Raw genomic sequence first — 26,858 nt, 5'->3', positions numbered from 1 at the left:
GTGAACTTCCCTAAGCACTTCACCTCGGGGGAATCCCTGCCGCCATTTTGAAGTGCGTTCCACTTCATGAAGTGGACGAGAGAAGTTTATACGGACAGACCCTCGTTCCCTTGATTTTGACCGAGTCTACTTCATATGTACACTTCAGGCAACTATATGTCCCACAATGCAGTACGATTGTGACGTCACCACATATCTCGTCAAATCACCACCACAACAAACATCTCAATGCTATATTAATTATATATATTTTTTTTTCATTTAAAACAACCAAAACACACCTATATACATTTGGATGCTGCATTAAACAAATTCTTAAAGGGAAAAATTAATTAATTAATTAATCAACTCCATAGCTGATCCAAGTGATCAAGGGCTTAGGACGTTCCAGTTCAGCCCGTTGCAGTTTCCGCCAGTAGTGGGCACTCGTGCAACGTAAGCAATGACAGACATCCGAGTGAACGAGACGGAGGGTAGTTAGCGAGTGAAGGGCATGTCAATTTTGGACTGGAACGCAGCCCAAGACTGCCGCACAACTTCCACTAGTAAGGGGAGCTTAACTGGATTCTGAAGTTTGCCAAATTAGTGCATCAAATCTTTGAAAGAGAATGTTTTTATTTATATTTAATTTCAAGTATGAGTAGAAGTATGAGGGGTTACACAGTTACTTCTGTGAAACAATTTCTGATTGCATAGGCCACACTTTAAAAAAAAAAACAAAAAAAAAAACACATTTAATAGACTGACACTACTGTGGACAAAGTGGACCAGACTAATCAAAATGCATGCAATATTTATTCCATACTAATATAAACATGCAGCTGTGAGATAAGTTCCTTTGAAACAGCGTAGCATTGCATTGGGTCAACTTTACAAACATTTGTTTTGGTGTGTTAATAGGTGAGCGAGTGAGAATCAGAGATGAAAATATAAAGAGAACGTCACTGTTTTTGTAGCTGAACAGTGTTGAGGCCTTCAGTAAAGGTTATTGGAGATTAACGTGAATATGTGTCAAATACATTTGCCTTTGGGTGCATGTATGTGTGCAGAGATTTGAATAAATATGACAAAGTTCAACAAAAGCATTGATATGCAACACTTTTCCCTAGAAAAATGTCGCACACACCCATTTTTCTTTTAATTTTGATCAAACACACAGATGCGTGCACACGGGGAACGTGATTTCACCAAGTACCACATGTTCCTGGAGTAACATCTTTGTTGATCCTGGACCAACTCTCCAATCAACCAATCAAATTTGAGGGACAGGTTTACAGTTTATGTCAAGGCTTAGAACCAGGATGAGGTGCTTCAATATCGTGCTTCCAGGATGAGGTGTTATTCACCTACCATTTCCCTCTGATTTTAGGGAAAAGTTATGGGTAGGGTTAGGTTTAGGGGTAGGGATAGGGTAAGGACTAAATTTTGGGACAGTAATGTTATTCCAGGATCAACAAAATATGTTGATCCAGGAACATGTCTTACTTGGAAAAATCACGGTGACACGCACACACACACACACACACACACTGGTGCAGCACGTGCTGTCACGGGTCCTACTTTTGATGTTAAGAGAAAATAAAAGTGACTCGTAGTAGTTTCATCAGATGTTGCAAGGTGTGTGTGTGTGTGTGTGTGTGTGTGTGTGTGTGTGTGTGTGTGTGAATGGATTCTTGTCTGGGCCATGGAGACCCTCTTTCCACACCCTCACACAGCTGTTGACCCCAACCAAGGTCATATGGCACGCTCTCTCTCTCTCTCTCTCTCTCTCTCTCTCTCTCTCTCTCTCTCTCTCTCTCTCTCTCTCACACACACACACACACACACACACACACATACAGTAACACTCCTGAAAGCAATAGCTGTATCTCAGTGATACTCGGGTCATATTTCCCATTGGGACAATGTGAAGTCTGTGCACAGGACACTGGAATGCGCGCACACACACACACACACACACACACACACACACACACGCGCGCACACACACACACACACACGTCTATCTGTCCCAGTGCTTTGTGAGGCGTGGCAGCAGATCCAATAAACTGTAAAATCTGTGTTTTAACAGAAGGGCCCGACCTTAATCTCTCAACCATGCACACATGTGTGTTTGTTGTGTGTGTGCATGTCTGTGTGTTTGTTTATTTATGCAGTAATATGCTGTACATTTGCCTCCAAAAAGTTTTGGACACTTTGGATCAACCAAGACTAGAAAAATAAAAATTCTTTGATCAGTTACTCACCGTCATGTTGTCCCAAATGTCTTCCATGGAACACACACACACACACACACAAAAAAATATATATTTTGAGGAATGATTCAACTGTTTTGTCCATGAAATGAAAATCAGTGGGGTCCAAAACAACATAGGCCACAGAAAAAACTGCACAATGAAAGTCATAAAGTTATACAGGTTTCCAACAACATGAGGGTGAGTAAATGTTGACCAAATTTTCATTATTGGGTGAACTATCTCTTTAAGCCACTTTTAAAAATGTCTGAATGTAAATGAATTTGATAGCATCCAACCAAGTGTAATGTTAGAGGGTAACAGTTTAGGACATACACACATTTCAAGCAAAACGTTTCACAAAAGTTTGTTGGGTTATAAATGATAATATACTGTTCAAGGGCATTGTGACACTGACTGAGGCTGTGAACTGATGCATCCCATTCATAGTTATTGTCGTAACCTACACATATGCTTACTTTACTAGAACATCTGTGTGAACATGAGCAGAACCGACTTCACCAAATCACCAGTTGACCAAAAGTTATTTTGTATCTAATGTCATCCAGACATTTTAAATGCACTTAAATGTATTTTGGCCATTGCTTATGTAATTTTTGGTTGTCAGGGATATATAATCAACAATGTGTGTTTGACCTGTTTATATTGTGCATATCTGCTGAAGTCTGTGAGTAGATATAAATAAAGAAACATTTTTATTGGCGGTGTGTTTTTATGCATCTGCAGGTCCGTTGCTGTCTTAACAGAGTGCATGCGTAACAAAACGGTGGCAAAGTTTCTGCGAGAGCGCCAGGAGAGTCTTAAACACTCCCTTCCTCTCGGCTCCTACCTGCTTAAACCTGTCCAGAGGATCCTAAAGTACCATCTACTACTGCATGTAAGTACACACACACAGAACCATCTTCTTTTACACACAAAGACCGTAGTACACCTGTACATAAAGACACACACATAGAGATGGTCATGGCAATGATCTGAGGTCAGAGATGCACTGGTGTCTTGCAGGAGATCGCCACTCATCTGGAGAAGGATTCAGAGATGTACGACGTGATCCAGGAGGCAATCGACACCATGCAAAGGGTGGCCTGGCACATCAATGACATGAAGAGAAAACACGAGCATGCAGTGAGGCTGCAGGTTTGTGTACCCTACACACACTCATATACACACTGGGCTGCATTTTCCAACAGCACTGTAAGCCTAAGTAGATCGTAGAAACCTTTGGTGCCAAGAGTTTGTACCATCTATTTTGGCCTGTGACGCATTTCGGAAACGTAGTCCTAGAAACCGACAGGGAGTCGGTAACATGGTAGCTGATTTTTGCTTGCACAAGTTGGTGTATATGGTCTACAACAGGGCTGTCCTACTCTACCTCTGGAGGACAGTCTTCCTGAGGGGTTAACCTTCATCAAACACACCTAAACCAGCTAATCAAGGTCTTCAGGATGAGGAAACTTCCAGGCGGATGTGTTGGAGCAGGTCTAAACTCTGTGGGAAAGTGGCCCTTCTGAAGCAGGATTGGACACTCTAGTCTACTATATCAGCACCACACAAGGTCACCAGATACTAGTCCAGATGATCAAATATTGAGACTCTGTCCTTGAATAGAAAAATGGCAATAAATGATCAGCATGGATCAGCTACCTTAGCTACCTTAAATTGTTTTTAGCTGCAGGGTTCACGCTTTTTTATGGGCGTGTGGTAACAGATAATAAAACATTCTGTTTGAGACTCATCAGACATGGACGTCATTCCCAACTTGCCTGTCGGCTAAAGTCATGTGCGTGGAAAGTAACATTCCTCCTCTTCTGCTCTTCCTTTCTTTCTCTCTCTCAGGAGATTCAGAGTTTGTTGACTAACTGGAAGGGACCTGATCTGATTGGTTATGGCGAGCTGGTTCTCGAGGGAACATTCCGCATCCAGAGAGCGAAAAATGAGAGAACGCTCTTCCTGTTCGACAAACTTTTGCTGATCACCAAGAAACGCGAGGAGACTTACACCTACAAGGCCCACATCCTGGTGAGAGCCCATATACGTATGCTAGTTTCACCTGCTGGACAACCAGGTCAAGGAGGTCAAGCTGTTTTTCAGGTCATGGTAGCTTTCTTTTTGCTGGTAGTTAGACTTTGCCAAGGTGCTCCACCAGGTCAGCCTTGTCCTCATCAGCCGGTAGCCCAGCTGATTAACAAGTTAGACCAACTTGAACTAGCTATTGTCCTTAAGGGCACTTTCACAGTTGAAATGACCGAGTTTGGTTGGTGTGAAAATGTTTTTCCAAACTTGGGTGTTACCAAACAAACTGCCCCTGAGTCCACTTCAAAAGGTGGTATAGTGCAATTGTGTTCAAATGAACCCAGCAAATGAACCCTTGCACTGTTCACGATTGGTAAAAAGGGAATCCAAACTAACTCTCGCAAAAATCCTTCAGATGAGACGTTAAACCGAGGTCCTGACTCTCTGTGGTCATTAAAAATCCCATTGCACTTCTTGTAAAGAGTAGGGGTGTAACCCCGGTGTCCTGGCCAAATTCCCTCCATTGGCCCTTGCCTATCATGACCTCCTAATAATCCTCATCCACTGAATTGGCTCGATCACTCTCTCTCTCCTCTCCACCTATAGCTGGTGTGTGTGCCGTCGCTTCATCCAAGTGGATGCTGGACACTGGTGGTGGTTGAGCACAATGGAACAGGGAAAACCCTGACATTGATTGTAAAGCGCTTTGGGTGTCCAGCAGTACATAGGAGATGTGCTATATAAATACCTCTTTCATTCATTCATTCAAGTAAACTGCGAATAATGACGTACAAGTTGAGCTTGTCTCCGAATTATGACCTTCAGAGAGCAGCTTGCATTCTTTGCGTCTCTTGCACTGTATCCTTGGCAAAGACAAGTGACATTCTGTGCATATAAAGCATGGTGGAAAATCCGAAGGCACAAATACGTCATCATGCTGCTACTACAGTAAACAGCTCCGGATAGCACTCACAATGATGTCCATTTTACCACTTTTGACCAGCTCCAAAAAATAAACTGGGTTTATTTAACTTTCCAAGCTTGTCCCCTCAAAGTGACACCTTTGCTTCTTATTTAAAGGGTTCATAGTAGTACCATAAGAGTACATATTACTACCTTACTAGCAATATATTACTACTCCAAAGTATTAATATACACCCTTTGGGGCTGAAGAATTAAGTTACAAGGTGTTGGCTTTGAGGGTGCCGCCTCAGTGAGAAGCCGTTGTAACCGTAAAGGGTTTTTGTTTTTCTGACAGTGTGTAAATGAAATGTGCATAAGTTGTCATGGTTCTATCAAATGTTTGGAACACTGAGTAACTATAATCTCTATTCTATGTTTATTCTCATCTCTACAATTGTGCAGTGCTGTAACCTAATGTTGGTAGAAGTCATTCCTAAAGAACCTCTAAGCTTCAGTGTGTTCCACTACAAGAACCCCAAACTTCAACACACTGTGCAGGTAATTTTTCAAACTTACACACAGACACATGTACACACACACACACACACACACACACACACACACACCACGTAACCGAAAATCGGCAGGTTATGTTAAACACAGTGGAATGTTTAGCATGAGGCCAGACTTCTGAAGGATAGCCAATCGCCTTGAACTTTACCCTAGTAAAACCACACCCACCCACCAACAGGCTTCAGCATGTATGTATATACGCACACATAAGTGTGTGTGTGTGAGTGACGGTATGAGTCTCGCCTAAAGCCAGTGCCGTTACATCTGACCTGTGTGTTGGACGCCAGCCGAGTAGTCATAAATATGGTGCCGTGTACTGAACAGAACGTGCGTATAAATCACCTCGTGTCCTAATGATTGGATGCCTCACTGTTATCTCAGTGAATACATGCCCAGTCATATGTTCAGCTTTAACCCTAAGATGTTATGAAACAGAACATCCATCCATCCACCTGTGTCATTAGAACACAGAGAAAACTATTTTCAACCACATTACTGTAATGAAAAATCAGAGAGTTTACTTTCTTTTGAAATGAGCTGTGTACAAGTGCGTCACTGGTGAGTGGCGGTTCCAGTCGATCACATCTGTATGTTAGTTACTGATTGTGCTGAAGTTCACCCAGTTGATGAAAGTGTTTGTTTTGATTTTGATGATTGGTGTTGATGTTCTTTGATTGCGGGATGACTCGGTCACAGTAGCTTTATAGAGGTGTGTCAGATAGTGCTAATATATCTCTAATCCACTTTCAGGCAAAGTCTCAACAGGACAAGAGAACGTGGGTCCTGCATCTAAAACGACTGATCCTTGAAAACCATCCTGCCAAAATACCGGCCAAGGTTAGAACATGCACACACACATATTGTCCTAACTCTACTTCTGTACAATGTGCTCAGTGAGTAGGCAGCTGTGGCCAAATCTGGCTATTCACACTCAACTACGTCATGATAAAATAGTTCACATCTCAAAGAGAATGAAAGAACTTCGAAGGTGAAGCAGAAGTTTCTGTACTTACAGAAGTGAAGGTGTAGCGCCACCCAGAGGACATTTAGTTGTCAAAAATTCACATTTTCACAGAGAAAAAGATGCAAATTTCTTTTCGTTTACTCATATTTAGGTATACTCTATACTCATTTACATGATTTGACAAATTTTAATGTGTTTTTTATTTACCTTTAGTTGGGTAAATCACATATAAATGTGTCTGAATCATATTTTGCCTCAAAATCAAAAGAAAAAATAAAAGATTTTATTTTTAGGACCATTCACAATTTTTGCATTGTGACATGTTCATTATTCACCCACATTCTCATTACTGTAATAAAATAACTGTAACACTTTCAGTTTTTTTATTTATATTTGTTATTTTAATTTTAATTTAATTTATATAAAAAATATATATATATTTTATATAAAAAAAAATTGCATAATAATGCATTTTAATAAAAAATTATAATTAGCATAAATTCAAGGTACTTCCTCAAAAACTATCACACATACTACACACAAATAAATACTTAGTGTTTGAGGAAGTCAGTTTTCTTTCTGTGTCTCCACAGGCTAAGCAGGCCATTCTGGATATGGATACCGCAAGTAAGTATTATTTAAACTTCAAATTGAAAGCCACACACCACTGTGTTTGGTATTTTATGAGTGTTTGCAATGACTAGATTTCATACACTTTACTTAACTTTTTTCAGACCACCCAAGTTTCAACTACAACTCTGATGACAAGAGAGTGAACACTAAAGAGGGTCCCTCGCCCCGGAGAGCACGCAGGAAGACAGGTGAGACCCACTGCACAATTAAACAAACAAACATAATTTTTCATTGATATTCATTTTACTCATTCTTTTTGTTTCTCTGTTTGTCTTGCTCTACATGTCTTTTCGTCTCATCATCAGAGCCCTTATCTAAGTTATTGAAAAACTCCAAACATATAAGTAAGTGGCATTTGTTTGAAAAAAAAAAAATATTTTAATCATTTAAACATTATGTTTTGATGTGTTATGATTTTTTTCTTTCTCTCTTCCTTACTGTTGCTGTAGTATCCAGTCCAGATATACAGAAGGTAAAAAACACCACACATAACATGCATGCATTAATCCATTATGCAAATCTAATGAGAAATCTTAAACAAGTAAAAAAAAAATAATAATGTAAATATATTTGCTCCTCACAGAGTTCTAGTTTTGGAGTCAGTCTGCTGTCACCTGTGGCTACTTTGGGTTCTATTGGCCGATCCCGTAGCCTTGTCAGCGAATCACAAGAATCTCTGGACCCTGGTGACCACAGTGATGTAGACGAAGAGCCACATCCACAGGATGCTGATGATGAGGATGAGACTGGTTTGGTTAGTCTGAATTGGCATTTGATGTTTTTATTTTCACCTGATTAATAATTACTTAGAGGTCAGTTAAAATAGCAGCAAACAAGGACATGCTAGTTGGCTAAGGGTGAAGGATCTGAGCTGCTAACATAATAATGAGAAAATGCAGCCAGTCTTTTCAGTCTTTCTCACCACCATTGTCCATTGTGCAAGGCACTTGACTCCATATTAAGATAACTAGTCGTGACCAGTCCTAGCCTGTTTTCTAAATCAGAAGTACAGTTGTTTGTAAGATAATTAGTGGTGCTTGCCAAGAGAAAAACTGAACAAGAGACCAAAAGCATATCTAGAAACCAAAACCACCCAAGCAACTGTATGGCAGTGTCCTGACAATGCCTTAGCATTGTGCCTGCAATATTTGCAAGGACATACACCTCTCTTATTGTCAAATATAAAAATGATTTTGAATATTGTTCTAAGAGACAACTTTTGCACATCCAGAGCTCTGGGGGGAAGTTGAGAGTGCCAGGGAAGGGTAGCCGGAAAAGACTAAACCAGCAAGTGTCGGTGGACAGCATTGACCAGTGGAAAAACCACAACCTTACTCATGCAGACCTCCAGGTAAGGACATGGTGACACGTGATGTGGCTGGGACATAGTTCGCACCACTAATTATTGTGATAGATAATTATTTTGAGATTTAGCAACATGTCTCAATGAATGGAGTTAGCTTGTATTTATACTGAGAAAAGCAAAGCTGAGAATGCTCTCATGCTTTTAAAACTCAATCTCATTAATCCATAATTAAACAAATTGTCGTTATCAAAATTGTATTTTAGTTCCGGCAGCACTAATATAATGTATGGTAAAAGTGTTTTTATTCATTTTTCATTCAGACTGCTAAAGAGTCCCTGCAAAATAAGGTTATCACCCCCCCAATCCTACGGGTGACCGCACCTCCTGAATCAGACGGAAATGAATACAACACACGCAACATGCTGGCAACTGGAGAGCAACCTTCTTTCCGAAACATATGGACAGATCATCGAGTCCGGAGGGCAATGTTTCCAACTCGTCAAAAGAGTTTTCAAATTGATGATGATGAAGACATCTATCAGATGTTCCTGCCAACGGAGAACGATACAAGCAGTCATGATGTCGAGAGTGACCATGAGACTGCTGACCATCCAGAAAGACCCTGTAGCTGGCATGTTGAACAGACTAAATCATCATGCCTAGACCTTCCTCCAAGCAGGAGCAGAACAACACTTCGCAGGGCCAGCAGTGTTGGAGAAAACCAAAGTGAGCAACTAAGTCCTAACAAGCGAGCCCTACAAGAGGATGAGACCAACAACCAGACTGAGTCTTCAAGCAATGAAATCTCAGGGTCATCATCTGCCGAGCAGTTAACGATTGATGATATCGAGAATGTTTATGACAACATTAGTTACGAGGAGCTTCAGGCCATGGGGCTTATCCGCAAGGATCAAGCTATCCCTGCACTGTCTGAGGTAGCAGAGGTCAAATCTAGGATAGCTCCTCAAGTTATCATAACTCCAACTGAAACTGAGAGTTCATGTGAGAGCAATAGGTCTTCTGGTCAAGAAGGGGAGCCATTTGAGACACGTGAGCTGCAAATTGTTGAGGATGAGGAGAATGTCTACGACACCATTGTCTTTCAGGAGCCCCCAGTCTTTGCAGTTGAGATGGATGATGGAAAGCCAGACAGTTTGCAGACATCTGAGGTAGATCTCATGGCTAGCCAGATTTTAAGAGGGTTTGTATCTGAGGAAAGAATCTGTCCTACCAATACAACAGAGGCAGATCAGTCCCACATTCCCTCTGCTGCAATTTCAGACACTGAAACATCTCAGCTTTCCGAAGCTGATCATACATTGGAGAAAGTGGATGAGATCTGGACGGATTTGGAAAACTACATCCGGAACAATGAAAAGAAACCAGACAGACTTCCAGCTGCATTTCCTGTAAGCAGAACAGACAACACATGTAAAGCACAGGACTCTCCCAAAAAAGCACGTGATTCCTCACACAAAGCACAAGACTCTCCAAGAAAAACACATAACTCCCCAAGTAAAGTGACCAGGTTGCAACAGAGAAGTAATGATTCCCAATGCAAAGCACAAGAATCTCCAAATAAGAAAGCCAATTCTGCACAAAAGTCAAGTGATTCTTCATGTAAATTACCCTCAAAAACAATCCCTGTTGTTGGTGCTGCACCCGGATCACCCAACCCACCAGCCTCTAATCCCCCTCCAGGTCTATCTAGTTCTATACCTATCCTCAACACTCCAGACCTCCTCCCAGAAACTAAGTTGGATGAGAGTGATGGAGCATTATCTTCTCCTGTAGCCCCTTCCCTTCCTCTGCCCCCTACCCCTGAGCCTCAACCTGGCACAGTGAAGAGCATTCGCAATAAACTCGCAAGATTAAGCAGCGGAAGTTTCCGGATAGACGATGAGGACATCCCTTCATCGAAGGACTCAGGGCTTCATTCCCTGTTTACTAGCATGGACTCTGGCTCCTCTAGTCTGCTGCTGGGTGGGGAAGCTGGGGACCAGGTTCTTGAGCTTGGGGATAAGGGCAAAAACAGAGTGTTCCTCATGGCTAGACAGTACAGTCAGAAGATCAAAAAGGCCAACCAGTTACTGAAGATGAAGAGCATGGACCATGAACCCAGTTGCGCTAAGCTAAGGCTAAGCAAACAGAAGGACCTAGCATCTATACTGGAGGAGAAGAAGCAAGGTGGCACTGCAATAGGTAAGGCATACTGTACTTTATGGCTGATGTTATTCTTTCTTTGTTCTACAATGTGTTACTCGTAGATGCAAAGATTGAACAATGTGGTGTATTAGTTTATAAATGCATCTGTTTTTCTTCTGCTTAGGTGCAAGAATAGCAGAGTACTCTCATTTGTATGAACATGTGGTTTTTAAGGGTTCTCCAACCACTACTCCAGTGCTGAAGTCATCTATCAGTATTGCCGGCCATCATCCACTTTTCCCCAGCACCACTTCTTCTCCTTCCTTATCTGTCCGCTCTACACAAGAGTCTGATTGGCTGAACTGTACGTACAGTAATGGGGAACTTGCTGATTTTGTGTCCTGGCCAGCACAAACAGCAATATGCACTTCAACCCCACAGAAAGGAATGACCCCTGCGATTTCTACCCCTGCTTTGAAGAACCTCCCGCCTACTCCTAGTACTCCACCCAATCAGCGTTGGAGTGCTTGTGTGACACCAAGTAAAGATGACTCCGATCACATTTACACTTCAATTGGACCACGAAACACTAAGGTGTCATCCTATAATCGCTGCCAGTCCTCGTCTTCATTGATAGACCAGACTGGAAAAGAAAATGGCAGGGGGCTTTGTAATCAGGTGTGGGAAGTGAACGGAAAAGAATCAAGGACGCAGATGCTTCGACAGCACAGCCTCCCAGAATGCCCAGTCCAGGGGACTTCAGACCTCTCAGTGTCATGTGATATCACACTGCGGGACTCACAGCAAATACTTGTGCTGAACAGAACGGCGCCACTGAATGCGCAAAGTGCCACAGAGAATTATCTGGCCAACTTTAAAGACACTGGAGATGATGATGACGATTATGTAGAGATCCGTTCAGAAGACGAGGATGAAGAACAGAAGCAAAAAATAGCTCAGCCACACAGTCTGTCGGAAACCGCAGTAAAGCACTGCAGCCCGCCTCAAGAACAGCAGGTTTCCACTAACCCTGACATGGCTCTGCAGGGATACTTGTGGAATGATCCAGATTGCAGCCAGCAAGGTGTAAATCAGCCCACTATTGTCCAGTCACTGAGGGAAAAGATCCAGTGTCTCAGCTCAAGCAGTTTTGCATAGGAAGCAGGAATGATGGACTACATGTCACATGCTTAGCACATACACTGAGGAAATGAGACGCAACAAGCTTAAAACATCTACATGGAACATGATACACAACTTAGACACAACACAATGCACATGATATACAACATATTAACTGTAATCCATTGTACTTTACAGAGCTCAGCGCACTCAACAACACCATTAAATTTGAAATCTATGGATTCAAGCATTAGTTTGCTCATCTCTAGACTTTGAACACACTAAGATACAGATCTAAGCAGTAACACTGTACACAACATCTTTCAAATTATATCTTTCTTTTCCTTAATATTAAGACCCAATAATTATGTCACATGACTAAGAATCGTGATCTGACCTGTACCATGGCCTAAGTTTTACAAAGTTTCAAAGGGAACTGTAATTCAGAAATGAAAGAAGAACATTGGCTACATGGGCTTGAATCATAGACACAACTTAAACTTATTTCTCTCTTAAAATGTTACAATATTCTCAAACTTCTGGTTATAATATTCTAGTACATGTATATAAATGTTGCTATACAAGCTTTAAGATAAGCCACATAAGGCGCACATGCCTGGTGATGTTAACTACATTATCTGCCATAATTTCTGTGTAAACATGCTGACAGTTCCTTAAGCCAATAATTAAATATTTCCTTTTAATTGTGTAGACGTTAGTACATTTGGTTGTGTAGGTGGCTGCATCTACAGGAAACTATGCTAACATCAGCCAATGACCATTCAGTGTGTAATTTGTAATATTTGCATGCCACATTTTCTCCAGGTCAAGAATACATAGAATCCATATATATTTTACTATGCTGTACATTAGATATAGATATAGATTTATCAGACTGGAAAGTCATAAGTATATTTAAAAGGTGATCAAGTTTTGCTAAACTCCTAGTTACAATCAACCATGCCTCAGAAATTAGCATAGAATCAGTAACTATGGAGTAAAATTGCAATACTGTTTTTAGATTTAATTTAATTTAGCATCATGGCAGGACCACCACTAGAAGATGTAATCGGCAAAAAACACAGGACAATATAATTTATAGTGTGTTAATTTTAGGTTAATCTGTTCAGGGGACCATGTTGGAGAATGAGGAGTTTGAGGAGTCAGAAACGTACTGTAATTTGATGTAAATTTGAGTTCAATACTATGTGTTGTCTGATCATTGTGTTTAGTGTTTAAAATCTTCAGCATTGGCTGTCCCCACCCTGTCTCCACACTCAAACTACACACTGTCTGTCATCCCAAAGATTTAGATATTTTTATTATTAATTTTCACAGCACATTTCAGTTTATTTTTCTTATTTATTTATTCCCCCTCTCCGTGGTCGACTGGTTGGTTGTTCAGCTGGTATGGTTTTGGAAAAAAGTTTATATTGTGCAGCTCTGTTGTTGTATGAGCATTGTTCAAAGATGTTACCTTACAAAATGTTACATTGAAATAAGAAACCTGGAATCAGGAGTAAATGATATAAATGAAAGTACCAGTGTAAATAAACTGAATTAAATATAGATGGAAGCTTTGAATGAAGTATGTTTATATAGTTTTTGTTTTCTATTTTATTTAGTTGTACATTTCATTTCCTGATTCACTGGTGGGGACTGATATTCATTGGAATTGTTACTTTTGCACTTTTCCTCCTTTTAAACATTCTGTTTGTAAAGATGTACATATTTATGAATGTTGCCATTTGCCTATTTTCATGATCTTAATTTAATTTTTTGACATTTGTTTTGTTTTTATAACTGCCTTGTAGTAACTGGTCGAAGATGTATTGTTGGCAACAAATAAACCTTCAATTAAAACAAAACTGCTTTTGCCTTCAGTTTTTCCAAAGTTAAATGTTTGTTTATATTTTCATCAGTCACTTTCTAACAAGCACATTTTAATAGGGATTAATTTTTGGATTCCTTAATAAAAGATGGAGAAAAAACAAACAAACACTAATTTATGTCTTATCTGTATTCGAGATTTTGAACGTTTAAATTTAAAAAGTATTAATAAACGTAATACTTGTTTTAGGATACAGTGTTTTCTATCTTCGATCCACTGAATATAATCTAAGCAGTTTGAGAAGAGGCTGCTTTCCACTGTAGGAAGCAATCAAGGCACGTCAGAATCCAAAGTTAGCTTCACTTCTGGTCTCCTTAGAAACCTTCATCTGATCGATTTGTGATTCACTGCCTCTGATATCCCACAATCCTGTCCTTTCCATTCTGTAACAGTTGAGCTAACAAATAAATATGACATCTGAAAGTTTTGGATGGTGTTCAGTTTGTGTGTAAATGTACTTTTTTGACTAAATTTTTCCACTTTTGATTTTAATTCTAATGAGAAGTTTCTATTGTAGTGATTAAATATTCGCTTAGTTTTCACCAAAACTCTGTATTTTGTTGTAGATCATTATCTGAGGTTATGCTGCCTCAGAAGTCTGTCTGAAATCAGTTTCGTGAGGTACATTCGTGCGCAGACAATGCCTGTAAAGTCATTGCCTGATAGGGCAGCGAGGCAACAAGTCAGCTAAGATTTAAGACATCGCCCTGTCCATTTTTTATGGAATGCTTTATGATTTTTCTATTTTTCTTTTATTGTCTAATGAACATAAATGGCAGCATGTATTAGACTGCATCCGAATGTCTAATCCGAATGCATGGATCCAATATACTGATACACACGTTTTCTTTCTCAGCTGTTTACATACATTCAAGACATAACTGACTGTGTTAGTTCTCGCCAAGATGGGGATTTTAAAATAATTGCGTTTATTTGAGCGTTTAAGCGCAATAAACCATAAAAAATAACTTGTAACCGGTGTCTCACAGGGCAAACATGAATGTGTATGGGATATTGTATGTATATAACTCTCTAATCATGGTTATTCCTGTAGTTGTAAGCTTTCATTTTAAGTAAAAAACATATTTTTCTGATCCAGGTAGGCCACAGGTTTTTAGTAAGTATAATCGTTTTAAAACATTTTTATACCCATTTCTGTAAAAATATTGCAGAACAAGTGCATTGTAATACAAATATTTTCGAGAAATAAAATATTTCTTGATAGGTGTGGATAGCTAACTGATGTTTCTGTATAATGTGTTACCTTGTTTTTACACAAATTGTTTTGCAAGATTTTACTTGTACATTTAGATATATTTACATATTTGTATATTTACAGTAGGCATAGACTAATTGGTCGGGGAATAAGACATTGTGTATGTTTATGCACCATGAGTGTTCGTGGACAGTAAAGTGTATTTCAGTCATTAACCTGACTCATACATGCGTGCAAATCTCGTTTTGGCTGAGAGTGCAGAGAAATCAGTCTCTAAAACGAGAGAGAGAGAGAGAGAGAGAGAGAGAGAGAGAGAGAGAGAGAGAGAGAGAGAGAGAGAGAGAGAGAGAGAGAGAACCATTCAGATGGGCTGAAAACAGTACAGAAGAGTATCAGGAAGCAGTCCAAAAATACAGGCGCTGTTAGATGACTTTCTAGATAGCATAATACTTAGGGTAGGTTTACACAACAGCAATGTACTACAAACAGAAAAGGTTTTCCTTTGCTTCTGCATAAAGATGACAACACTACAATTTCACTCACCAGTGGTGATGTCTGGCTCACAAACATATAATTCTTCTGATTCACAAAAAAAGTATTTTGATGTGTTAAATCGGCTGAATCAGTCTGAGGGAGTGTCCAAATATCCACACTTGTGGTCTTTGCACTTGACCACTTGTCTACTTACCTGACGTGTTTTTCCTTGTATTTGGCCCAAGTTTTCAAGTCTGATGACGTATGATTCAGTGAAACATCTTGGGTTAAGATGCTGTGTCAAGAATTGATGCTTTGGGAGTGCTTCTGCGCGATTGCGTCTGAAGCACTTCAGTCCAGTGGTGAAACGGATCATCATGGGCGGGTGACGTCACGACCAGAAGATTAAAAGCACATAAGGAATGACTGGCATTAGCTTCAAATAACGCAAGTCGATCACAGGGATGTAGGAAGTATGGCAGGGCGAAGCAACTAGTGATGCGCGGGTCGTCTCATAACCCCCGGACCCCGCGGGTATTGGGTGGGGAAAGAAATTGTAACTTTATTTGTGGGGCGGGTCATTAAAGGGGCATTCCACCCATTTGAACATTGTTTTTTATTTAAAGTGGGTCATATATGTAGTCGAAATGTAAAATAAATTTTGAATTTGGTGCCTTCGTGACCGAGAAGCGCAAATCACTCTTCCGTCTACAAGGCTAGCTACCACCAGAGCTTGAAATTCATTTCACATTCACACAAAATGTCTAGTTAGTTGGCGAACTCATTAGTGCATTACTCCTCGTTTGTATTTCTTTCGAAAAGGTGAATTATTGTATGGTACCTGGATGTTCAGTCAGAACATATGCGGTGCAAAACTAGGATAGTTCTCAACACAAACGTCCTTGTCCTCGTCTGATTCAGAGATTTCGTCCAGGAGAAATTGTCATCGTTGAAATCCTTTGACGCAGACGGACTCTATCTCTGTGTTCGTAGCGGTTCGTAGTTGCATAGTGAGATCACCGGCGCCACCAGTCCGCCCTAACTCGAGCCAGTCCGGGCTCCTCGTCCGCGGCAGGCAGGTCTTCTGCCTCGGCTGCTCTTCGCTATAATGCGGCTTGTAAAGGTAGCCACAAACACCTGATTCAAGCATCAGACTTCCGAAATCCTCTTCTTCTATATCATATTGAGCACTCTCCTCCGCTATTGTCATAACTTTACATCTGTCTCCACAGCGCCTGTTAGCTTAGCTTCAAACAAGATGGAGGATATTGCTTTCAGTTTCAGAGAGTACTGATCTGTAATAGGTCTGTAGCGTGAGCGGGTCCCGCCCCCTGGGAAAGATGAGGAACTAGTGCTTGTAGTCTCAACAGAAATCCCCCCCCTCTTACACTTCCTCCTACAATGACGCAAAATGACGATTTTTGCGTCATTGTAGGAGGAAGTGTAAGAGGTAAATAACGGATTTCTCCCGTCTCAGGGGAAAATGAGAGAGTGTTGCACGACCATTCAATAGTATGACTGGGTTTCTAACAATGCAAAGCTTAATACAAATGGGTGGAGTGTCCCTTTAAAAACAAAATGAAAAAAAATCCATGTATGTTGCGTGCAATTTCCAGCCTATATTAAATATTTGGGAATTTCTATTTTCATATTTTATTAGGTTCTTTGATAAGGTTACAATACGAAGGCCGTAGCAACGTAACTTGCGTGAAGTCCCCAAACCTTTGGCGTCACGTGACACATCACGAAAGCGGCGCGCCAAAAAGCTCCCGCCGCCAGCCACGACAACAAAAACAGAGAACTAAAAGTGAAGATGGAAGACGAGGTGCGGGAGAAATTGAGGTCGGGAATTTACATAATTAAAAGAAAAAAAGGTCAGGCTGCTAAATCTAGTGTTTGGGACCGGTTCTCAGAAATAGTTGCAGCAGAAGATAACAGCAGTATCGGCTACGTGAAGTGCGTTTACACTGCGTTTACACAAACACTGCGTTTACTGGTCACTTCATTAATGATGACTGGAAATTGGAGAGCCGTGTCATAAGCACAGCTGAATTTGACTCTACTCTCAAAAAGACAGCGCACAACATCCACGAGCAAATTATTAAGGAGCTGCATGACTTTGGTATTGAACCTGTTGGCATATCAAAAGTAATGTTTGTAAGTGACCAGGGCGCAAACATAAAAGCTGCCCTTCGCAGCTACAAGTGGATGCCATGCACAGCCCATGTCATTAACATCGTTCTCAAACACACATTTGATGTAAAAGAGAACATGCCAATATACATGCGCGACGTGAGTAATATCATTGCAAAGTGCAAAAGCCTTGTGACATACCTGAAAAAATCCGGCACTGTAGTACAGCTCCCACACACGTGACACAGGGATGCGAAACCCGTTGGAATAGTAAAGTTGCGATGATGCAGTCAGTCAGTAAACAGTACCGTGAAATCCAACAGGCCTTGCAGGAGAAAGATCAGCTCCACAGAATGGATGGCATTCAGCTGGATGTGTTAAACACAGTTACTGAGTTTTTGTTGCCTTTTAAAACTGCGAGTGAAGAGATGGAGGGTGATACGTATCCAACTATTCAGCTGGTCGAGCTTTAGTTTTTTAAACTGAAGAAACACTGCGAGCCCCAATACGGTGATCCGGAGTACATGGTTTATATTCGGGCACAGGCAACGCAGCTGCTAAACGAGAAAATGTCCATCAGCGTCACCCACAAGCTTGTAATGTTTCTTTGTCCCCGTTTTAAGTCCCTAAAGATGTTTCAAGCGGAGGAGAGAAACGCTGTTTACGACCAGGCCAGAAGACTTGTCAGGGAATTTGACACCTTACACCTCCAGCAAGTGTGAGGGAGCCAGATCCGATGCCTCGAGGTGAGTAGCACCAGCAAATAGATAGGCCTATAGGCCGGGTCTTGCGTTTTAGCTACAGTGGTCTAATGTATGTTTAAAAGGTTGAATATTTTATTTCTAGTTGATGAAGCCGAGCGAGTCAAAAGAAAAAGATGAGTTTAGTGAGTGGGAGGATGATAGTGAAGAAGCTGCCGAGAGAGACGAGGTTCAGCGCTGAGGGCCAGTTCTTCTGGGACGGAGAGGACAATCTAAGCTTCTGGCAGTCGCAGTCAATCGCCTTTCCTGTGCTTGCCAAGGTGTCACAAATTATTCTCTTTTTTGCACAGCGAACGTAAAAACGCTAAATGAACATTTCCGTGTGTTAAATAAAACAAAAGTTCAGTGGTTATGTAGCGTAGGCTGTAAACTGTTGGCCTATACAAATCTGAAATAAAAAATTGTTTAGCCTATTAGATGAATACAAACGCTGCTTTGTAAATGTTGAAAATGTTTATCATTATCTTAGTAATATGACCTGATTTATGGTTCATATTCATAATCGTCTGTTGTTGCCATATTACAGGGCGATGTTTCCAAGCACTTTCAGGCTGAAATAAAGGCGGTTTTCATTTACATTACAATGCCTTAGTATGTCTATGTCATGGTCGTGGGTGCGGGGCGGGCGGGTTGTAAAAATAGATACAGTGGTGCGGGGCGGGCTGGTGCGGGCTGGTGCGGGCTGGGGCGGGCTGGGGCGGGCTGGGGCGGGCTGGGGCGGGCTGGGGCGGGCTGGGGCGGGCCAAATAATTTCATAAAAGCGGGACCCGCGGGTTGGAAAAAAAGCCGACCCGCGCATCACTAGAAGCAGCGTCTCATTCCCTTCTCATGGAACAAGGGTCACAGTCATAACCCAAGACGTTTCCTTTTCAGGGGACCCACACTGCATCAAGTATTGACACTTTGGGAATGATAATACCCAAACCGCCATGCTGACAATTGTGTGTGTGGATACTGCGAGCACAACTAAGACATGAGCACCTGCGAACCCAGGGCAGATTTCAAGTCCAAATGGTAAACCCTCACAAATGTGAGCAGAGAGGACCAGCATACCGCATCACAAATGTCTTGTAAGGGCACTCTCGATAATAAGGCCTTGGAGGCCGCCATACTCTAATGAGCTCTGACAGCCAAAGGTGAAATCTGACCAGAGACCTCATAAGCAAGAGAAACTGCCTTAACTATCCACTTGCTTAATGTCAAGACTTGATTTGTATTGTCCCAACGTGTACAAATAACAAGGTCACATGAGACACAGCCATCTTCTAACCGTACTGGGAACTATATTCTCAGAAGGCGAAGCACTGCTACTTGGGTGGAGTGATTTACTCGCAGCGCCTGAGAAGCCCCGTGGTGAGGAGCAGAGAGTTCGCTCAGAGTTGGAGTAAATCACTCCGCAGAAGTAGCAGTGCTTCGCCTTCAGAGAATATAGTTCCCAGTATGTATACAGTTAGAAGATGGCTGTGTCTCATGTGACCTTGTTATTCGTACATGCTGTGACTATACAAATCACAACATGTAAATAGGGAAAATGTTGGTGTTATTTTGTCACTTATTGGGAGCAGTATGCTAGCTGGTGCCGGTTACCTCCAGTCTTTGTGCTAAGCTAGGCTAGCGGTGGGAGCATCAGACAGAGATATGGCACGCACAGAGAGGAAGAGGGTATGTATGGACTTATCTAACTCTCGGGATACGGTGAATAAACTAAAGTCTCAAAAAGTCGGCGTGTTCCTTTAAGGCCTCAGCCTCAGAGCACCACGGAGGAAACGTGTTCTGTGCTTTTCCTTCTAAAAGTGTTTCACACACAGTCTCCGTGCTCTCCTTTACTATTTCCCAATCTGTAAAGGGCCTGTTATGTTTTCCTAAAATCCACTGTATTCTCAGTGAACACTCATGTGCTCGTTGTTGGGCGGTGAATGCGTGAGAAAGAATTATTATTTTAATGACATTGTTTTCACTCACTGAAATTTTCATCTGTCTGCGCGCCGCTCTCTGCTCTCTTCACTGCACGTCTGTATGTCAAAAAGCTTTGTGGTCCAGATGGACGCATTTCGTAGCCTTTGGCAGAAGCTTCCATGCTGCCAGATAGAGCCTCTCGAGGCTGGCTTCTGGTGTAGGCTACTCTGAAGTGAAATGGCTGGGAACAACCGATCTTTGCTATATTAAAGCTACACTGTGTAACTTTTTTAGTTGATTCTTAGCAAAAAACACTTAGTTCTTTCAAAAATATATGTGCTCATTAATGTATATTTACTTCTTTCAAGTAATAAAGTATTCTCTTAAGTTTATAATCTGCCATTGAAAGTACATACGGGTGAGGGGTTCGAATGCCGGTCGCCATGTTGCCCCTCCATCTTGAAACTACATTAGCCAAAGAGGGACATACCAGTAAATTCAAGCTTCGCCTTTTGCGTTTTTCACCGTGACGAATGCGAGGGGGAGATTACTCGCGAGTGCCGGCAGATTTGAAAGATAGTGTGGTGTGTGGTGTGTGTGTGTGTGTGTGTGTATGTGTGTGCGTGCATACTCACATTTGAAAGAGAGAATTAAAACGTCAACGCGACAGACAAATCAGCAAGACCATAGTCAATATTGGAGTAACTTTTCCCAGATGGAAAGAGCTCATGAGGAGAAAAGATTTTAAAACGGACGCCGAGGTTGCCTGCTTTCTTCTCGACAGGTAATTCAGCCTGTTGTAATTCATTTGTGTAAATTCGAAGTTTTATAGTTGCTTGTCTAACCATAGCATGGTTGTGCATAACGCCAGAACGACCTCTAGTATAACTTCATCCTCGCGTCAATGGTGAAAAAGTATTGTTTACCTTGTAACATAAATCTGTGCTGCGACGGATCACAGGTGATGAATAGTTTTAAAGGCGCAATTTTTTAAGCTATATAAAAAAAGGACACTGTAAATTTTAGTTATTTTTAATTGCTTTTACTTTGTACACATTGTAACGTTAGCCTAATCAGATTATGCTGGGATAGCCGATTCCAAGGGTGACGTTTACCTCCTGACATCTGTCCTGTAGTTTTATTCATTTTAGACGTATTGTTTATTATTGTCATGGACGAAGTCGATAACTGGAAGCCATGTTAATCTTGGAATAATACGGCCACCGTAGGAGTTAAAACGCCCTCGAAATTGAGAGGAACAGAAACTAATATTCACTGGGTAGTCATATACAATTTCACCGCTAGATGGGGGTAAAAATCACACAGTGTAGCTTTAACTTCCTCTGAGGTTCAGACTCAGTGATTCTAAGTAGGCCATACAGGGTTAAAGATGAACTGAACTGAAAATTTGAGTAAAGGTGATATAACAGATGTATTTTATTTATTCTCATTGGTACAATTATTAATATGGCAGAATTTGTTAAAAGGGATAAAATGGTATGTTGAAAATGTTGTTGTTGTTACACGGGCGCCTCCATGTTGGGGGGGGTCATACTGTATTGCCCCTGGCTGTAGTAATGAATTGTATAGGGCTAAGGCAGCTGGGGTTACGATACATTTTCACAGGCTACCTTTGACAAGGAAACCAGGCTTTATAGACAAAACTGTTCAACAAAACTGAGACTAACACACTCGGCATTCATTGAAATTGAGTCACAAAACCAAGCTAGATACCAAACGATCCAACCAAGGTAAAGAGCTAACAGCTAAACACGTTGGAAGCACTTTTGTCAAACTCCACAAGCTAGCCACCACTCCGACCATATAAACTTTATAAATAAATCATGACTCCGATGATAGCACAGATCGATAATAATGCGTTTACTAGCAGCTAACTAAACCGCAGCAGGGGTCTCATTTATAAAACTGTGCGTAGGAACCTTACTAAAAGTGTACGTGCGCCCGAAAGCCAAAAATGGCGTACGCAAAAAAATATTCAGATTTATAAAACCGTGCGTACGCCAGAACCTGTGCAGAATTCACTTTATAAGTCCCAGTCAGCGGAAGATTGTGCGCACATGCGTCTCCTCCCCGAAATAACCATATATGGAGCTTACAACGCCTAGTTTTACTATGCAGATCCTCATCTGCATATTATTTGCATATGATTATTCATCCACGTGATAACGTTTAACGGTACAAGACACATTAGGCTACATTGATAAAAATCAAGTAGTTGCCTATCCTTGCCTTGTTTTTGAATACATAAATCAAATAGTGTAAAATACAGCTCAGAGAAAGTTTTTCTCAATCTTTTCCACTGGCCGAATTTTATTTTTAATTGATTTATATTTTTAATGGAAACAGAAAGGCCTTGGGCATTATTTGCACGAAACTATTTTCTCAGACAATCTGGTATTATCATGATAAGCAATTATCTCTGTGGTTAAAACATTAAAACACAGCATGCCAGAGGAAAAGTGTTCAAAAACATCGCATCCACAACAAATATTTCTATTGACTGAATTTGAATATAAAAATGTTGTAACTTCTCAGTAATGATTTCATGTTTAAGTGCTTAACTCCATTATTTTGAATGGCATATTTAATCTAAATGTTTATATCAGAAGTAAAACATAGTTTAAATCATTATTTTATTTATTTAAACTGTTTTGCGTCAGTTTCACCAAACGGCCCAACGCGCTCGCTGGCGCGGACATTTAAGAAGGGATGGATATTTGCTTCAAGTGACAGGCTTGGTGAGTGAAATTATATTTGTATTATCTTTCTGTATATGTTTAATTTCTTTAGATTTTCTGTCTAAAAGTGACCAAAAAGACACTTAACTCCAGCTCACCATCGGTGTCGCCAATTCCCTTTGTCTCCAGAATGTGCGTACGCACGGCTCAAAGTTTGCTTAAAGGTGCGCACATTCTCCCGTCAAGTTTGTTTTTTATAGATCACAACCTTTGCGTGGGAACTGGCGTACGTACGTTTCCAGCCCCGTTTTGTGCGTACGCACGCTTTATAAATGAGACCCCAGGGGCCTCATTTATAAAGCTTGCGTACGCACAAAACGGGGCTGAAAACATGCGTACGCCAGTTCCTGCGCAAAAGTTGGGATTTATAAAGAAAAACTTGACGTGAAAATATGCGCACCTCCACGCAAACTCTGACCCATGCGTACGCACATTTTGAAGACAAGGCAGTTTGGCGACACTGATGGTGAGTTGAGGAACTGACTGCGGATAAAGGGAATTAACCCTTTGCAAAATGGCAAAATTAACTTTGACATATTTCAATATTTACAATATTTACAAGTTGCTCATAGGTCCCGGTTACAACAAAAAAATACAAACTAGAAAAAAACGTTTGTTGAGAAAAACTTTAAGTTAGTTAGTTAGTTAGTTAGTTAGTTAGATTAGTAAGAAAGAAAGATAAGTTATTTTGAAAGATAGATAGACTAGTAAGAAAGAAAGATAGATAAGTTAGTTAGTTAGTTAGTTAGTTAGATAGATTAGTAAGAAAGAAAGATGAGTTAGTTTGAAAGATAGATAGACTAGTAAGAAAGAAAGATAGATAAGTTTGTTATTTAGTTAGTTAGTTAGTTAGTTAGTTTGAAAGATAGATAGATTAGTAAGATAGACAGACAGACAGACAGATAGATAGATAGATAGATAGATAGATAGATAGATAGATAGATAGATAGATAGATAGATAGATAGATAAGAAGGAAAGATAAGTTAGTTTGAAAGATAGATAGATTAGTAAGAAAGAAAGAAAGATAGATAAGTTAGTTAGTTAGTTAGATTAGTAAGAAAGAAAGATAAGTTAGTTTGAAAGATAGATAGACTAGTAAGAAAGAAAGATAGATAAGTTAGTTAGTTAGTTAGTTAGATAGATGAGTAAGAAAGAAAGATAAGTTAGTTTGAAAGATAGATAGACTAGTAAGAAAGAAAGATAGATAAGTTTGTTATTTAGTTAGTTAGTTAGTTAGTTAGTTAGTTAGTTTGAAAGATAGATAGATTAGTAAGATAGACAGACAGACAGATAGATAGATAGATAGATAGATAGATAGATAGATAGATAGATAGATAGATAGATAGATAGATAGATAGATAGATAGATAGATAGATTTAGAATGGAAGTTTAGTTGAATCTAGGGCTTCAGGGAGTTTAGTTTAGTTTTTGGCTTGTACACTAATGGCCCACCGTAGTCTTGGCTCAATTTGAGCACTCTGCAATGTAAGTCTATGGGATTTTTATGATTTTTAATATTAATTTTTAAGAAAACTGAAAGTCAGATCAGTTTGAAAAGATATAGCAACCCAAGTCAGAACAGTCTGAAAGTCTGAGTTTGGAGTTTGTAGAGTTAAAGCTCTAGGAGGAGTTACAGTTGGAAAATGTTGGGTCAGAAGAAGAAGAAGAAGAAGAAGAAGTTTAAATAGGATTTCAGGAGGTTGGCTTTCTCAAGCCAACTTAACATTAAATCACCATTATGGGTCCTAAAGATACATACATGCATGTTTAGTTTAAAGACATAAAAGGAACTATATGCTGAAAGTACGTACATTTAATTTCTTTCACTTCCATTCTTAAATGGATGTAGGCCTATCACTCATTATGTGATTAATGTGATAAGGTGTAAAGGATTAAATCTGATCGCTGAAAACATAAATTGCCTACTGCAGCAACACTTAAGTGCATATTGTATGATGGATGCGCTGGCACTGCTGGAAGACTATGCCAATGGCAGACTTCGGAGGGAAAGAGTATTCAGGGACCGTGAGGATTTCCTAGCCCATGATGATGAGTGGCTAATAAGCCGGTTTAGATTTCCTAGAGCCATGATCTTGGATCTGTGTGCTGAACTTGGCCCAGCATTACAAAGACCAACAACACGGAACCGCGCCATCCCGGTACCAACTCAAGTACTTTCAGTTTTAGGATTTTTGGCAACCGGGACATATCAGCGGGAAATAGGCGACAGGTAACTAAGTGTACCTTTTTTTAAGCAAAACCTTATTGATTTTAACATTCTTATTACTTTGTCATAGGTCTGGGATTTCACAGCCATCCCTAAGCTCATTAATGCCTGCAGTTTTGAAAGGGATTATTCAAATGACCAATCGATACATAAAGTTTCCTTACACTGTTGGAGAACAGGCCAATATCAAAAGGCAATTTGCAGCAATGTCCGGTTTCCCAAATGTAATCGGCGCAATCGACTGCACTCATATTGCTATAAGGGCTCCATATGTAGATGAATTCATTTATGTGAATCGCAAACATGTGCATTCAATAAATGTGCAAATTATATGTGACGCCAACTTGACTCTAATGAATGTTGTGGCACGATGGCCTGGTTCTACACATGACTCTTTTATTCTAGCGCACAGCAGTGTAGGGAATCGACTTAGGGCAGGTGCCGTTCGCGATGGCTGGCTTCTGGGTAAGTAAATGCATATAATTGTTTTTACATAACAGTTAAAGCCTATTGTACAAATAATCTGTTATACTTTACAGGTGACAGCGGTTACCCGCTCAGGCGCTGGCTACTCACCCCATTCTCAAACCCTCAGAGCGCAGAAGAAGTGCGCTTTAATGATACCCACGCTCGTGCGCGCTCAGTAGTTGAGAGAGCCATTGGCCTCCTCAAGTGTAGATGGCGTTGCCTTGATGCTTCGGGTGGTAGACTTTTATATCAACCCAAAAAAGTCTGCCAGATCATCATGGTGTGCGCTATTTTACACAACATTGCACTGATGAATGGTATCCCTGTTCCTCCCGACCTACCACAACACCAGCATGAAGAGCCTGACCAACACCCCCCTCCCCAACAAGAAGGATATCATCAGGGAGCAAGGCTCCGTCAGGAAGTAATGCGCCATTTGTGAAGAACAACCGTGCAAAGGTTCATTTTTTAACAAGTTCTTTTAATGTAGATGCAATGTCACCCAGCACAACCCTTATTTGCATAAGCTCATCTGCGATTACAGTAATTGCATTAATGGTGTCTCTCTGTGTCTGCAGAACAGCCTCAGTCAGCACCCGGCCACTTCCAGCCGTGCCATACGGTCGGGACGCACTTGTGCTGGGGACCTCGGGAAACTCCATAGCCCCTGCAGACTCTGCGCTGGGAGTTTCGTCACACTGGGCTCCCGCAGACTCTGCAAGAATAAGGACTAAACCAATTGTGCAATTTATTTTGTTTAATTGAGCACACAAGCAATAAAGTTCTTTACCTGGTTCCCCTGTATCCAGCACATCTGTGTCTCCCTCCCTCTCAGACACAATGCCACACACACTGGTTTGGCCAAGAATCGAGGCCATTCGGGTCTCCATTGGGGACAAATCGGGGGTGCCTTTGCCCCCACCAGTCGCACACACACTCTGTCGGTGAGAGGCAAGCCGTTTCTTTGCTCCCACCTTAAGATCGGACCACTTCTTTTTTACATCTGGAACCGTCCTGTTTGCCGAAGCAACTGCGTTTACATCAGCAGTGATGTGTTGCCACTCTAAAATTTTTTTTTTATTGGTAATTCCACTGCTGTGGCCACCAAACAAAATAGC

At 40.8% G+C, this 26,858-nt stretch overlaps 1 protein-coding gene across 2 annotated transcripts in view; it reads left to right on the top strand.

Annotated features, from left to right (window-relative positions):
* LOC307145376 (pleckstrin homology domain-containing family G member 1) overlaps nt 1–13,051 on the top strand; it is a 48,552-nt gene extending 35,501 nt beyond the window's left edge. For both annotated transcript variants that reach the window (XM_079848453.1, XM_079848452.1), the window contains exons 6-18: nt 2,982–3,132; nt 3,261–3,392; nt 4,092–4,274; nt 5,634–5,729; nt 6,495–6,581; nt 7,302–7,335; nt 7,443–7,529; nt 7,647–7,685; nt 7,791–7,813; nt 7,925–8,095; nt 8,573–8,692; nt 8,968–10,849; nt 10,977–13,051. In XM_079848453.1, coding sequence (XP_079704579.1) covers nt 2,982–3,132; nt 3,261–3,392; nt 4,092–4,274; nt 5,634–5,729; nt 6,495–6,581; nt 7,302–7,335; nt 7,443–7,529; nt 7,647–7,685; nt 7,791–7,813; nt 7,925–8,095; nt 8,573–8,692; nt 8,968–10,849; nt 10,977–11,950 — 3,979 coding nt within the window. In that variant the 3' untranslated portion in view covers nt 11,951–13,051. The remainder of the gene's footprint in view (nt 1–2,981; nt 3,133–3,260; nt 3,393–4,091; nt 4,275–5,633; nt 5,730–6,494; nt 6,582–7,301; nt 7,336–7,442; nt 7,530–7,646; nt 7,686–7,790; nt 7,814–7,924; nt 8,096–8,572; nt 8,693–8,967; nt 10,850–10,976) is intronic.
* The last annotated feature ends 13,807 nt before the right edge of the window (nt 13,052–26,858 follow it).

The sequence above is a fragment of the Squalius cephalus genome (assembly GCF_949319135.1).
Source record: "Squalius cephalus genome assembly, chromosome: 18".
NCBI lineage: Eukaryota > Metazoa > Chordata > Actinopteri > Cypriniformes > Leuciscidae > Squalius > Squalius cephalus.
The sequence above is the reverse complement of the archived record's forward strand: the minus strand, read 5'-3'. Positions and strand labels throughout refer to the sequence as shown.